Source organism: Girardinichthys multiradiatus, chromosome Y (genome assembly GCF_021462225.1).
Source record: "Girardinichthys multiradiatus isolate DD_20200921_A chromosome Y, DD_fGirMul_XY1, whole genome shotgun sequence".
In the NCBI taxonomy this organism is placed as follows: Eukaryota; Metazoa; Chordata; class Actinopteri; order Cyprinodontiformes; family Goodeidae; genus Girardinichthys; species Girardinichthys multiradiatus.
The window spans coordinates 5379532-5394795 of NC_061818.1; the positions used below are offsets into that span (position 1 = coordinate 5379532).

The 15264-nt window shown below is 42.4% G+C and overlaps 1 protein-coding gene across 2 annotated transcripts in view; it reads right to left on the minus strand.

Moving 5' to 3' along the window:
* Window positions 1-15264, minus strand: part of LOC124864545 (proline-rich protein 12-like) — a 78453-nt gene that overhangs the window by 11674 nt on the left and 51515 nt on the right. For both annotated transcript variants that reach the window (XM_047359362.1, XM_047359364.1), the window contains exons 7-9: window positions 14267-15086; window positions 13517-14121; window positions 7544-7660 (exon numbers count right to left, since the gene is read on the minus strand). In XM_047359362.1, coding sequence (XP_047215318.1) covers window positions 7544-7660; window positions 13517-14121; window positions 14267-15086 — 1542 coding nt within the window. The remainder of the gene's footprint in view (window positions 1-7543; window positions 7661-13516; window positions 14122-14266; window positions 15087-15264) is intronic.

Here is a 15264-nt window from a genome sequence, read left to right on the forward strand (position 1 = left end):
CTGACTAAGAGTGTAGTGGACTATGGTTATGTGGTGACACAGAGATATAAAAAGGTGTATCATCAGCATACATATGGTAGGAGATGTAGTATTCTATATGCTGAGCTAGAGGGATCATATGGCTGTTTAATAAAAGCGAGTAGATAATGGACCCTTGAGGAACCCCACAATTGAATTTATTTGTCGCAATTTTAGAATTACCAAACAAGACAAATAAGATCTGAACCAGTTTAGCACAGTACCAGACAATACCAGTCATTCTTCTAGCCTTTTACAGTTTTTCTCAATTGCTAAAACCCTGGGTTTTATTGTTGTAACCAAACGCTCAGCTGCCTGAACCCACTGATTGAATCAGTCAATCTTTTGGCAAAACCATAAGCACTTTCCACCTGTTTAGACACAACTTGCCAACATATTTTCATTGTGATGCACCTGTGTTGCATAAGGGTGAACACAGGTGGCAAAAGTCAAACACAGTTAAAGCTTAGGTGTCACCAGTTGAACACAACTCAAAATTGATTACACTTGTGGCCAATGATGTGAGGGAACATATATAACCCAGTTCTGAGAGTAGTGGTTTGTGAGGCAGATTCAGAGTTTGTGACGATTTAGAGAAGATTACAGGTAATTACATTTTTTGACATTATAGTATGTTAATGTTGACATCAATAACTGTATGACTATACTATACACTGTACCATAGCGTATACTTGGCCAATCACACTATGGCCAAGACCAAAGAATGATTGGCCAACGGGCCATTGTTGGTGTCCCTGGGCAGTGTGGTGGCAATGTCACATTGTGTGCTGCCATCAACAATCATGGGGTTGTCAACCATCATGCCAACCTGGGGCACTACAATACTCACCAGTTCCTCATTTTCCTCAGTCACATGCGAGATGCTCTGTTAGGGCAGCAGGATGAACACCCCATCTATGTTATTGTTTGTGACAATTCAATTAAATTAAATTCAAAAATACTTTATTAATCCCAAAGGGAAATTAAATGTTGTTATAGCTCATTATGAAGGTTTCCTCAAAGAGCCGTTGTAGATGCTGATGGCTGTGGGCAGGAAGGATCTCCTGTAGCGCTCTGTCTTACAGCAGATCTGAAGAAGCTTCTGACTGAAGACACACTGTTTTTGTAGGACAGTCTCATGAAGAGGATGCTCAAGGTTCTCCATTATGTTCTTCATTTTATGAAGAATCCTTCTTTGCACAATGATCTCCAGAGGTTCCAGCGGAGTCCCCAGAATAGAACCAGCCTTCTTTATCAGCTTGTTGAGCTTTTTAAGCCCCTGGCTCTGATGCTGCTACCCCAGCAGATGATGGCAGACGAGATCACACTTTCCTCAACAGACTTATAGAAGATATGCAGCATCTTGCTGCAAACACCAAAGGACCTAAGCTTCTTCAAGAAGTACAGTCTGCTCTGTCCCTTCTTGTAGATGGCTTCACAGTTGCATCTCCACTCTAGTCTGTTGTCCAGGTGAACACCAAGGTATTTATACTCCTCCACCACCTTCAACCCTTCTCCCATGTTGGAAATAGTTTTTGACTTATTCCTGTTTCTCTTAAAATCTACAATCATCTCCTTTGTTTTATTCACGTTCAAGATAAGATGATTGTTTCCACACCATGCCACAAAGCGGTCCACCACCTTCCTGTACTCAGCTTCTTGTCCATCTCTGATCCACCCCACGACTGCAGAATCATCCGAGTATTTCTGCAGATGACAGGAGTCATCTGGAAGTTTGAGGTGTACAGAGTGAAAAGGAATGGTGAGAGTACAGTCCCCTGTGGTGCTCCTGTGCTGCTGACTACCTGGTTAGACTCACAACCCTTCAGTCTCACAAACTGTGGTCTGTTTGTCAGGTAGTCTTTGATCCAGGAGATTGTTGAGGCCTCCACCTGAGTCTTCTGGAGATTCTGACAAAGCAAATCAGGTTGGATTGTGTTAAATGCACTGGAGAAATCAAAGAACATGATCCTCACAGTGCTGCTGGCTTTGTCCAGATGACAGTGGGTTTGTTGAAGCAGGTGTATGATGGCATCTTCAACTCCAACTCCACAGTGATAAGCGAACTGAAGGGGGTCCTGATGGTTTACTGTTTGCTTACTCAGGTGGGCCAACAGGAGTCTCTCTAGGACCTTCATGATGTGAGATGTCAGGGCAACAGGTCTATGGTCATTGAGGACTGATGGGTGAGTTTTCTTTGGTACCGGAACAACACTGGAACCTTCTTCTGGGCCAGGCTAAGTTTGAAGAGGTGCTGCAGAATCCCACAGAGCTGCTCTGCACAGCCCCTCAGGACTCTAGGGCTGACATGATCTGGACCTGCAGCCTTATTCCGATTCAGTCTCTCCAGCTGCATCTTCACCTGACTTCTTGAGACACACAGGTGAAAGGGGGAGGCAAAGGAAGCATCAGCATCTTCTGATATGGTTGAACGCAAACATGTAGAAGCAGAAGCAGAAGGGTCTAGGGTTGAGGTGGAAAATAAAACATGAGGTGTTACTGGACAGCTGTGGGTCCTGTGGGTCAAAGGAAGATGGAATGTCTGTTTGGCTGTGAGCAGGAGAGGAGGATGCTGAGCTTGTTTCTGAACTGAACCTATTGAAGAATGTGTTCAGTTCATTGGCTCTGTCTAGACATACATCAGTCTGATCATCCTTCTGCTTGAAGCCTGTGATCTTTTTCATCCCTGTCCACACATCTCTGATAATGTTTTGCTGGAGCTTGCTCTCCAGCTTCTTCTTGTACACTTCCTTGCTGTCTCTTATCTTGACTTTATGTTGCTTCTGTATACTCCAATAATTCTCTGTCTCCCTCTCTGAAGGCTCTTTTTTTCTTATTAAGCAGGTCCTTCAGGTCACTGGTGATCCAAGGTTTGTTATTGGGGAAGCATCTCACGGTTCTGGTTAGGATGATGTTATCCATACAGAAGTTTAAATAGTTGGTTACACACTCAGTCATGGCATTGATGACCTCTCCATGTGGCATGTCTCCATGACAATGTGAGTTTTCACAGAGTCCTCCAGGTTAGAGAGTGGTTCAATATTAACCAACGTTTTATCACTCTTTGCCTTCCACCTTACTCCCCTTTCTTGAACCCCAATAAAGAATTATTCTCCTCATGGCGATGGAAGGTATATGTACGCCAACCTTACACCAGAGTAAATCTCCCACAAGTCAAGGGATTCGCATGTGGTCACAGAGTTGTCGAGCCATGCCAAGCCTGAATACAGCATACCAGGGTTTTTTTTCCCCGTTGCCTGGCCAGACAAAATGTGGCCTGTGATGTGGATGAAGTCCTGTGGCCTGACCCAGTGTGGAGAAATAATGCTGTGGTAATGCACTTCTCATTTGTATATTTTTGTATTTTATTTTTACGTAGGCTTACTGTATACAAGTGCTAAATACGCAGTTTTTGTTTTGCAACATGCATTTAGCCTACAGTGAACAATAAACATTTATTTCTACAGCTTCATGTCCTGAGAATTATATTTTCTGTTTTTCTATGTGGTGTTTAGAGACTTCTCAGCCGTGTTTTTAATTTTGCTTGACTTGGAGTACAATTTGTCAACATAGTTCAGTCTTGAGCACAGATTGAACTGTTTTGAGGTGAGAGTTTGAGGTCTTGTGAATGCAGCTTGAAAATTGGGTTTTGTGTTCATAGTTTAGAGAAAAGGAGAGCAAACGTAAAGAAATGTGTCTTAGCAATTGAGTAAATCTGTAATCAGTATATTCTGATCAACTGTAGCATTAAGATGAAGTAATACCAAGACAAACGTTCTAGACTCACCACTGTTCAAATGTACGTCTTTTAATTCAATTTAGTTTATTTGTAGACCGGAAATTCACAACAAATGATGTCTCAAGCCATTTAACAAAAACGAATTCAATCAAATCATACAAATTCCAAGTCAAGTACATACATTCCAATTCATGCAAGTTATCAAACAATGCAGTTAAATTCAGTTTATTATTGAAATTGGTGAAAAGGTTTTCTATCTAAGGAAACCCAGCAGATTGGATTGTATGACTGACTTGCAGTATTTACTCCACTTGGATGAGCATGTAGACAGTGGACAGTCACTTGTAGTGTGTTGCTGGAGAACTCACAGCAATCCTTCTACCGGGCATGCATGTAGCAACAGTGGGAAGGAAAAAAACACTTCCAGCACAACCAGAGACTGGCTCAGTCTGAGCGGCCATCTGCCATGACCACCTGGGGGTTTGACAAGACAGAGCATACAAAAAAACAAAAACAAACACACTGATCCAGGAGTACTTTCTATGTTAAAGAAAGTTAAAATGTTAATGGGAGTAGTAGCTCCTTAGGTGTCTTCATCTAGAATAAAAACACAACTAAACACATAAGATCTGAGCCAGTTTTCAAGTCAATAGGATGAAATAGGGCACCGTTAGTGGCAGTATAAGCAAAGCCAATAGCTCTACCTAGAAGAAAGACAGGGTTAAACACTGGGGGGCAGGGCCAAGACTATCATCAATCGTAGAACATAAGGTTGTTGACAGCAGTAATTCAGCCGATGCCCCACCCTCCATGAAGGTGTCACAACTAAACAATGCAAGGCCATATGTAGCTTCTATGAAGAGAAAAAACAGAGACAGCTTAAAGTTAAAACCTGAAATAACAGTAAATAATGTTAAACTGGAGAGTAGTAGGAGAGTGTAGCAGAGTCAGAGAAAGTGGCCATTATGTCCTCCAGCAGCCAAAGCTTATAGCAGCATAACTACAGAGATAGCTCAGGATAATCTAAGCCACTCTGACTACAAGCTTTATCAAAAAGAAACGTTTTTAGCCTAGACAGACTAAAACTGCGAGTTGGTTCCACAGGAGAGGAGACAGATAACTAAAGGATCTGCCTCCCATTCTACTTAGAATCTCAAGGAACCATCAGTAAACCTGCAGTCTGAGAATGAAGTGCTCTGTTAGGAATATATGGAACAATCAGATCTCTGATGTATGATATGTCAGAGATACAAAGCTCTTAATGACAATATAGATCATTAAGGGTTACATATGTGAGGAGAATTAATTTTAAATTCTATTCTGGATTTAACAGGGAGCCAATGAAGGCAGGCTAAAGTAGGAGAATTGTGACTTTTAACTGTATAGTAACTGCATAGTAAGGAAATACAATAGTCCAGCTTTCAAGTAACACATACATGAACTAATATTTCAGTGTCACTTCTGGATAGGATTTTTTTTTTATTTTGGCAATATTCCAGAGGTAAAATAAAGAACGTAATCATAGAAGCCTGTTTAATATGGGATTTAAATGACGTGTCCTGGTCAAAAATAACACCAAGGTTCTTTATTTTATTACCAAAGGCCAATTAAATGCAATCTAGATAAAAAAATTTGGTCCAAAAACAACACTTCTGTCTTGTCTGAAAATGTTAAGTCATCTGGGTTTTTATGTCTTTAAGACTTGCCTGTAGTATATCTAAGTGGTTGGATTCATTGAGATGTTTGAATAAATGAAGATGATTATTACCAGCATAACAGTGGAAATTTATATCATTCTGCTAGATAATTGTATGTATTGTAAGCATATATAGTAAAAAGCCTTGGGCCAAGCACTGAGCCCTGTGGTACTCCACAGGTAACCCTGGAGTTTGAAGAAGATTTATCATTTATATGAACAAACTGTCAGACAAATAAGATTTAAACCAACCTAGTGCTGTTTCCCTGATCCCTACAGCATGTTCCAGCCTTTCTAAGAAAATATTATGATCGACTGTGTCAAATGCAGCACTGAGATCTAACAGGACAAGTACAGACACAAGTCCATTATTTAAGGTCATGAGAATATCATTAGTGACTTTCACCAGTTCTGTTCCTGTGGTATGATGAGCTCTGAAACCTGAGTGAAACTCTTTAAACACATCATTACTGTAAAACTGCTCACAAACGTTATTAGCAATAATTTTCTCATTTTAGATGGTAAAGGAAGATTAGTTATAGGTCTGTAATTTATTAAAACATTTACCAATGCAGTCTTAGTGCTATGGTTTAAAAACTAACTGCAAAGCCCCAAATAGATTTTTTTATCATAAAGGGGTAAGCTTCGTTCATAAACTGTCTTTGCCAGAATTGGAAGATTGGATGTGGACCTGTTATTACTTATTATTGACACTCACTTTGCCACAAGCCAGTTGGTCTTCTGTAGATACAGAAATTGATCTGCTTAGATGAGACCGAAAATTTACGTTTTGGTTTTGCAAAACACTATGTCTACTGCACAGCACCCTGTACACTGTATCCCTACAGTGAAACAAGGTGGTGGCAGCTTTATGCTATGGGGATGTTTTTCTTCAGCGGGAACAGAAACATTGTTCAGAGTTGATTGGAGTTAAATCCAGTACAATCCTGTAAGAAAACTTGTTAGACGTTGCAATACACTTGAGACTGCGGCAAAGGTTCACCTTCCTGCACCCTAAACATACAACCAGAGGTACAATTGATGGTTTGGATCAAAGCATATTCATGTGTTAGGATGGTACAGTCATCCAGCTGAGAGTTTGTGGCAAGAATTTAAAACTAATGTTCACAAAACACTCTTCATCCAAACTGACTAAGTTTGACTTATTTTGCTAAGAATAATGGTGTCGAAAAGGGATTTTGGGTCGGACCAAAGTGCAGACAAGAGCTTGGCAGCCGCATCTTAGTTTATTTCTCAAAGGGTCAAAAACGTAACAAAACACTGCAGGTATGAATCAGAGTCAAAAACCAAAACTTACAAAACACTGCAGGTACTATGGCAAAACGTAGCATAAGTCTCCAAGCGAAGCATAAACAAAGCATAGTCATGGTAGGGAAAGGGGTAGTGACAAACACAAAGAATAAGCCCTGAACAAAGACACAAAACCAACTTATATACTGTGAGATAACAAAGGCAGATAATCAACGGAACAGGGAACAGGTGTGACAAGGAGGCAGGGAAACAGAAGGAACAGGTGCAACAATTACAAAGGCTGATGATGGGCAAAGTAACTAATAAACAATAAAAAGAAACACAGATATACTAAATAAGAATCCAAGGGTGAATAATAATACATACAAAGAAAACAACCATAAAAGAACTTAAGTAGTAAACACTAGGAGGCGGAAGAGGGAGAAAAGACAAACTAATAAACTTAATAGAAACAACTAGACAAAATAAACCATCACAAGAAACCATAAAACAAAGTCCAAATGTCACTCCGTGACAAATGGCCAGAAATGTACAAAGGTGGTAGAGACATACCCCAAATGACCTGCAGGTGTAACTGTGGTGAAAGGTGGTTCTAAAAAGTGGAACTCATGATGACCAAAAACAAATACCAAAATTTGCAGATATTAACTTAAAAAAAGACAATTTTTCCTCTTCATGATTGTCCCCTACTTTATGTTGTTCTATCGCATAAAATCCCCATACAATACAATGAAGACTGAGTTGTAAAAACAATTCATGGAGTATGAATACCTTTTCAAGGCACTATAACTTAAGAACATATAATTTGGAAAACTCACATTGCTAGTTGCACAGAACTGTCTTTGGCCATCTTTAATCTTTGGGCTGAATTTCTGGAGCAAAGCTTTCTGTACTCTCCAGATGGGTGGGGGTTCCCGGCCAGTCTGCAAAGCCATCTAAGAATATAGAGAAACAGTGCATTTGTCATTTGTCAGTTTCTCATTCATTCACCCCACAAACAATTGAACCAGACATGTACTGTATAAAAAGGTACAACCTTCACTGTCTGTCATTAAATTAGACTTAACACTGCCACTCATGGAGAGCTAGTAAAGGACTCAAGTGCAGAGATTGACTGTGGAAAAAACAGAGTCCTTTAATAATAAATCAATAAGGAGAACTTACAGGGCAATTGCAGGGAGAGCAGGACATGAAGCACAAGTAATGTAACGGAAGGAACCAGCAAGAACAGTGACAACCAGCGAGCTTATACACTAAGGGATGAGTAAAAAAATGACATTGGATCCAATTGAGCTAATCAGTGGAATGTGGAGAAGCAGGGAGAAGAGAGTACTGAGCAGTGGAACTAGAGGAAGGTGAGAAAACAAGACCCAATGAAAAACTACAAACCAAGGGTAAATATAATAACACTGATCTAGAAGATAAAGTAAATTACAAAGAGAACAGAACACAAGAAATAAGTAAGAAACTACGCCTAAAGAATAAACTTACATGGCAACACCTTTCGAACATAAAAAACAAGGAAATGATCAAAACACAAACACGAATGAAAAACAGCACCCAAACACCCAAGGATCATAACGGTGGCAGTGAAGGAGCCCTGGAGGCCGACGGAAGCACAGGAGGGCTGGAAGCTGGTCAGGAGACCGGGAAAACTTGCGGAGGATCTTACTAGGAGGCAGACAAGAAGGCAAGGAGAACCCATAAACAGCCTTGTCAGGAGGCTGACAAGGAGGCATGTAGAACCCACTGAGGAGCTCAGGAGACTGGTCCAGTGAATGTGGAATCGACGGTCTAGCTCTGGAGACTGGTCCAGAGAACGCTGGATCCTTTGGAGTAGTCCTGGTAAGTGGTGCTCGGACAGCCGGAATCCAGGGAGGAACCCTGGAGAGCACCCTTGGAGCCACCGGAGCCCTGGATGTAGCTCTGGAAAGCGGTAAGGATGCCTGAGAAAACCTCCATCGAGCTTGCAAGAGCAGCATAGAAGCTGGAAGAACCCTCAACGAAGCTCTGGAGAGCCGCGTGAAAATTGGAAGAACCCTCAAGGAAGCTCTGGAGAGTCATGTGGAAATCGGAAGACCCCATGACGGAGCTTGGAGAAAGGGATGTGACAGAGGCGAGCCTACTTGGAACCCCTCGTGAGAGAACTCGGGATCATGAGACGAAGGCGACCCCACCTGAAACGTCTTGTAGATGCTAATAATAGCAGCACTGAAGACTGCACAGAGAGGGTCTTTGTAACTATTAACACATAACTGGATGTGGATCTTGCTGCTGCTGCATCCGTGGGAACCACTGCTGCTGGTGCAGACATAGGAACCGCCACTGTCAAGGACCTGGGAGCCACACTCTGCTGCAGACTGCTGAGAGTCACTGAGGATGCAGCGGCTGGTGTAGGAGAAAGAGCGGGTAGTGTAGGGGAAACTGTGGGTGGTGCTGGAGAAGCAGCGGATGGCAATGAGGAGAAGCCTGGGGGTTCTGAGGCATCGAGGAGTGAGTTCTGGTCCTCTGTGAACACGAGGAGTGGGATGAAGAAGCAGATAAAGAAGTGTTGGCTGCACTCTCTGGGTTTGGAGCGGAAGCATCAGTAGGAACCCTGTGTACAGGAGTGAAAGTCTTACGTCGACTGTGGGTGAAGTAGCGCCAGGGAAAGTGGAAATGGACAAAATTGAGATGACAGGAGCTGTGGCTGAGGTGGAGGTGGCTTGTGCAGTATCTCCAGGAATGCGGCCTGATGGTTCCACTCCGCCCCCTCCACTCAGCTCCACTAAGCCCAGAGAAGGAAGAACAGGAGTCCACACGGGACAAATACTCCTCCAAGGATTTCCATGCTGGGCCAAAGTGTCAATGTACAACCTAACAATCCATTTAAGCTTTTCAAAGCCATATTTGGTGTAACCTTCTGCTGGGTCAGATGGCTGGTTCCTTGAGTCATGTTTGGAGTTAGTAAAGTACTCTAGTACAGAGACTGACTGTGGCAAAAACAGAGTTCTTTAATAATAAAGCGATAAGGAGAACTTACAGGGCTCAAATACTGTAACAGCAGGAATCAGCAAAGAACAATGACAACCAGCGAGGAGAAAGGAGGAGTGGAAAATAATACTGGATCCATTTGAGCCAATCAGGGGAATGTGGAGCAGCTGGAAGAGGAGAGTACTGAGCAGGGGAACTGGAGGAAGGTGAATAATGCACCTTTTCCACTGCCTCAATTTAGCCCTACTTGACTCCACTCTGCTTGCTTTGCGAACGTTTCCATTACTGTTTTTTCAATACGTAGTTATTTGGTCCCTGCTCCTAAGCACTAAAAGTGATGTGAACAGACTGCTGTTCACTGATTGGCCATGGGACCAGAAGGAATGAGAAGCATTTTGATAGTGTAGTGTAGAGAAAAGTTAATAAAACTTAAGATTGACTACAGTAATATTAAAGACCATAATGGCTGGAGCAGATCATACGGAAATATAATTTTACTATTTACAAATTATAAACCATGCCCAAGGCTAAAAGAAAAGAAATTTGACACACCCGTTTTCAATTATATGCAGGTAGGGGGCGCTGTATTTAATAACATCAAAAAACCAGCTAATCACACATAAAATCATATGTTAAGACGCACAAGCATTTCCCCAAAACATACAAAACATTACAACCATGAAACAACATGTTTGATTTGGAAATTTATTGACGTTCCTTAAGCGAACCTGCTTCTGCAGGAGAAGGGAGCAGACAGGGAGCATCTGCCCATAATCAGACTGCCTATGTTAGATCAAACTGGAGGAAGACCCCAGTGAATTTGCGGAGCATGAATATCCAACCTTAAACTAACTTCACCACGGTCAGAGGTCCGTGCTTTTGCGCTTTAAAGTCCTTGTCCTCGTTATTGTCATAGCTGAGACAAAAACGTCATCGTAAAGCCCCAAATTATAACTTCCTGAGACACAGTTTGGAGCTTTACCAGTCCAGACAGCAGCGTTTTTTAGGTCCCTTAGGATTACCCAAATTATTTCTGTTTATTGAATGTCAGATTCATTACAGAGACCATTTTCTTTTAGCTTTTTTCAGATTTCGAGGTTTAGGTACATCGCCTCAGTAATTGGTAGAATTACCTATTAAACTGTCTTACTTAGGTCAAATGTTTTGGACTTTCTTCCTCAAGTTTGTGACCATAGTTTACTGGAATTTTGTCCCATTCCTCCAGACAGAACAGGTGTAACTGGGTCAGGTTAGTAGGCCTCCTTGCTCACAAACAACTTTTCAGCTCTGCCCACAAATTTTCTCTGGAACTAAGATCAGACATTTGTGATAAATACTTGTCGGGCCAACCTCCATTTTGATCAGATAAACAACTTTTACTACACAGCTCAACAGGCGTCGCAGCTCTAACGTCACCAGAGTTCATAAAAACCTACTGAAGTGAACGCTGAGTTGCAATTTCCAGCCGTAGTGTGCCAATACTACGCTCGGAGGCAGATCTCTGGAGAAATAGAAGGTTGTGGGTGGTTTTACTTTTCTTCCACACTGGCCATTCCCGGAAGAGCTTGTAGGCTGGAAATCTGTGTGATATGAGATCAGAAGATCCATATCCCGATTGAAGACCGTCACACGTGACCCAGGCACAGGTAAAAACCTACAGAGGTTTTGTTACCAAGGAGACGAGTTTCGTCCTTGTTAATTTTTCAGTCGACCGCAGCAGTTCCTCATATTTTTCCCATTTCGGATGGAGAAGAGTTGACCATTTTCAGTTGATCACTGACGCGTGACAACTCAAATCAGACTACAGTCTGCGGCCTTGGCCTCGTGGCCTGGCCACTCCATTGCTACATCATTTTATTACCCTTGGGGTTTTTCCACCGAGCTCCCGCCTCAGAGTTTTACAACCCTTTGTTCGAGATTTGGGACTGTTAGTGGCTAACGGGCCAGCTGCTACATGCTCTGCGTCTTGGGCGAGGTCCTACCGTTCTTCCATCTGACAACAACTTTCGAGACGCATCAAAGGCTTCACCGTGAAGTGCTCCCATTCCACTTTCCAAGGTAATCCAAATTGTTGTGTTATCCTCATTTGTCCATAAACTTCTCGTTTAATCTTCATAGTACGCAAATATTTTCTTTTTTTATATTATTTTTAGATAGCAATGTAGCTCTCTTGTAGAATAGTACATGCTTACTAAGGTGGACGTTGATGACCAGAATAGTCTGTTGTGAGAGGGACAATTGGTTTAATACATTTTCATACAGATAAATAGACAGCATTTATGTGTATTTTTTTGTAAGAGTGATTATCTGTGTTAGGTATTAATTAGTCAACTCAGAGGCAAGAACGATACAGAGTCAGTTTTACTTGCAGCAAGGGTAGCTCACTTTGCAGTGCTGCCTACAATGTGTTGGCACCCCTCTCTTTTTATTTATACATGCTGGTTCACACACAGTTCAACAAACATTCAGGAGGTGTGTGTGCGTGGGGTCAGAAAAGTTAGGGTTCATGTTTCTTGATTTTAAACAGAGAGGGAGTGGGGACTTGGTACAAACAACCCCTAGATGTTGCTGATAGTAGCATAACTCACTCCTGTCCCCCATCTCCCTTTCTGTGGCATGTGGGAGGGAAAAGCATTTTGTCCAGACATGAGTGATAAACAATACAAAAGTTTTCAAACCCTAACAATCTGTCAAAATAAGGTTAGTTTTCCACACTATCCAGTAAAATGGTTGATAACACAGTGGCATACGGCATGGTTCTGGTTAATAATTATCAATTAATAATGATATTTAATTAATTGTAATTATTAAGTGCTGTGAGCCCAATAATCACACCACCAGAGTGTATCTCTGATCTTTATTTGAAATAAATTACTTTTTGTTTATTTCTCCTGAATTATGAATTTAATTATACATGTTTATAAATATTTATAATCAATAATCATAATCCCTCACACACTCCAAAACCTTGACTTTGTTGTCCTTAGAACAGTAGACATTAATAAGGTGGTATGCTTTTGGTCAGACCCATTTGTGCCCAAGCTTTAACTTTCTGGTTGAAGTCTTGAGAATTTCCGTCAATATTTCACATGATGTTCTTCTCTCAATGTACCATCTGTTTTGTGAGTCCATCACCCTCCTGTAGCTAAATATCCACACACTATGATGCCACCCCTGTACTTCGCAAGTAGGATGGTGATCTCATGCTTACCGTCTTCCCCCTTTTTCCTCAAAGCGTCACAAGAGTCATTACAGTTTCATTTTAGTTTAATCAGGATATGTCTCCAAAAAATAGGGTATTTGCCCCTGAGTGCATTTGCAACCTGTATTGTGGCTTTTTATGGTGTTTTAGAGTATTTTGCTTCTAGATCACTACGTGGCCTTTTAGCCCATAAGGATACAAGACTCGTTTCACAATTTTTGTAGATCTCCTTAGGAATCCCAATTACTTCAGTTCAACCATAAGACCTGTTTTCAGGTCACTGTGTGTTTGAGGTGTTGTTATTTACTCAGAATCTCACAAAGACATGACATCATACTCTGTGGCTTTCCTAAACTGTTTTAATTCATATTATTCTTAGTCTATGTAAACGTCTGACTTTAAAGTAAGTTAAAATACATTTTAAATAATTCTCTTTGTAATTATTCTGGTCTTTAGCATATAGAAATAACGTTGGTAATCCTAACTGACCTAAAATAGGAAAGGTTTAGTCTGACTTATTGTCACGGTGTGGAAAAAATGGTAATGTGTGTTATTATATAGCGTATGCCAATATGTAGGTTGAACTGTAAATCTTTAAAATTGTGGAGGAATTTACCTTCAGAGTCCCGATGTCTTCAGTTCGAACCACAAATTCATCTCGTTCACGAAAGATTCCCTCGCCTCCACTCTCACTGTCTTCCTCTTCACTCTCCCCAGCGATGGCAGCGTCAGCCTGCTTCTTTGCCAGGTGTAAAGAGGTGAGGCGCTGTGAGGCTGGGGTCTCCTCTGGAGTTGGAGGTGATGGTGGCTCAGAAGAAGATGAGGAGGGCGAGGAAACGGAGGGTGAAGAGGGAGAAGGCTCACCGGCTTCATGATCTTGGTCCTGATCAGATGATGAAGGGGGCGGTGTTGTTGAAGGAGGTGGGATGGACTGGGGAAGGCTGGAGAGTGGTGATGATGGGATAGCTGGAGGGGAGGTGGAAGGCGGTGGAGACGTGCCCGCAGCCGAAGCTTGATGATATGAGGACGGCTGAGGCTGGGCTTCAGGGGGCAGGTATGTTGGACCTGTCTCGTCCTCGCCCTGCTGTTTGGGCAACGATGAGGGGACAGACAAACTGAAGGGAGGCAGGGGTGAGGGTGAAGAATAGGTGGGAGGTGAGGGCGAAACAGAGGGGGATTTAGATGGAGGTGCAGGGGCAAGTGCAAGTTCTGATGGGGGATCTGAAACACATGTTATAACATTTTCCAGTGAATACCACACATCTGTATCAAACCAGAAAACACTTAGAGATGAGTGCTCTCCTATCCTGGTTTAGTGCATTAACCAAACATCAGAGTAATCATGCATTTCATTCTTCTTTATTACCGTCAACCTTTGGAGCCTCCAAACATTCAGGCAGTTTTTTGTCAACCTCCTCCTCCTGCTCCTTTTCTTGGCCCTCCAGATTCTCTGGCTCTCTCATTATTTCCTCATCAATCCCAATCTCCGTTCCTCTCACCTCCTCTTCTCTCTCTTCTTCCTCTTTCTGCTCTGAATCTCTCTTCTCTGTGTTTAGTCTGCTTGGCTGTGGGGAGATCAAACTCTGCCCCTCATCCCCTTGTGTGTGCTGCTGACTGTATGTCAGCGTCTCCTTTTTTATGTTCTCCACAGTGGGGACAACAGGAAGAATGGCCGGAAGAGGGGGGCAGAGCGACGGCTCCTGCGGCGTCGGGGGTGAATGGCTGGGCTGGGTCTTGATCATGGCAGAGGCCATCACAGCGGCCAGTGAGTGTGGGGTGTCGTAGAGCGCCGAGATGGCGGATGAGATGCTCTTCTGCAGGTCCTGGTTTTTACTAACAGAGTCCTCCTCGTCCGAGGAGAAAGACGGCAGCGTCTCTAGGTTTCTTTTCAGCTCTTCATCCAGAGGCTTGCAGGGACTTGGACATCCACTGAGTGCCAGGTCGGGCGCCTCACCCTGACCATGCTCGTTGAATGTTTCTGGGGGCGGCTGTGGAGAAGTTGGTGGTATGGATGGAGGTGATGACAGAGGCCTGAATCCTCCCTTCAAAGAGGAACAGGCGTCAAAGGCTTCCTGCTCGCCTTCATCGTGTCCCAGTGTGAGGTCAGACTCTTTTTTGCCTGTCTTTAGGAAGTCCAAAAAAGAGGCCATAAAGCCAGGTTTGAAGTCAAAGTCTTTATCCTCAGCCTGGAAAAAAGGATAATCTCATTAGTGACTATATTTGACATGTTGTTAGACTGGAATTTGTTATATAAAAAACCCCTAAATAAAGTTTTTCCACATCCTCTGTCTTATCAGTGAAACTACATTAACCAACAAAAGTATCCATAACCTTTCAACTGTACAGCCACAGCATTACTCTGAG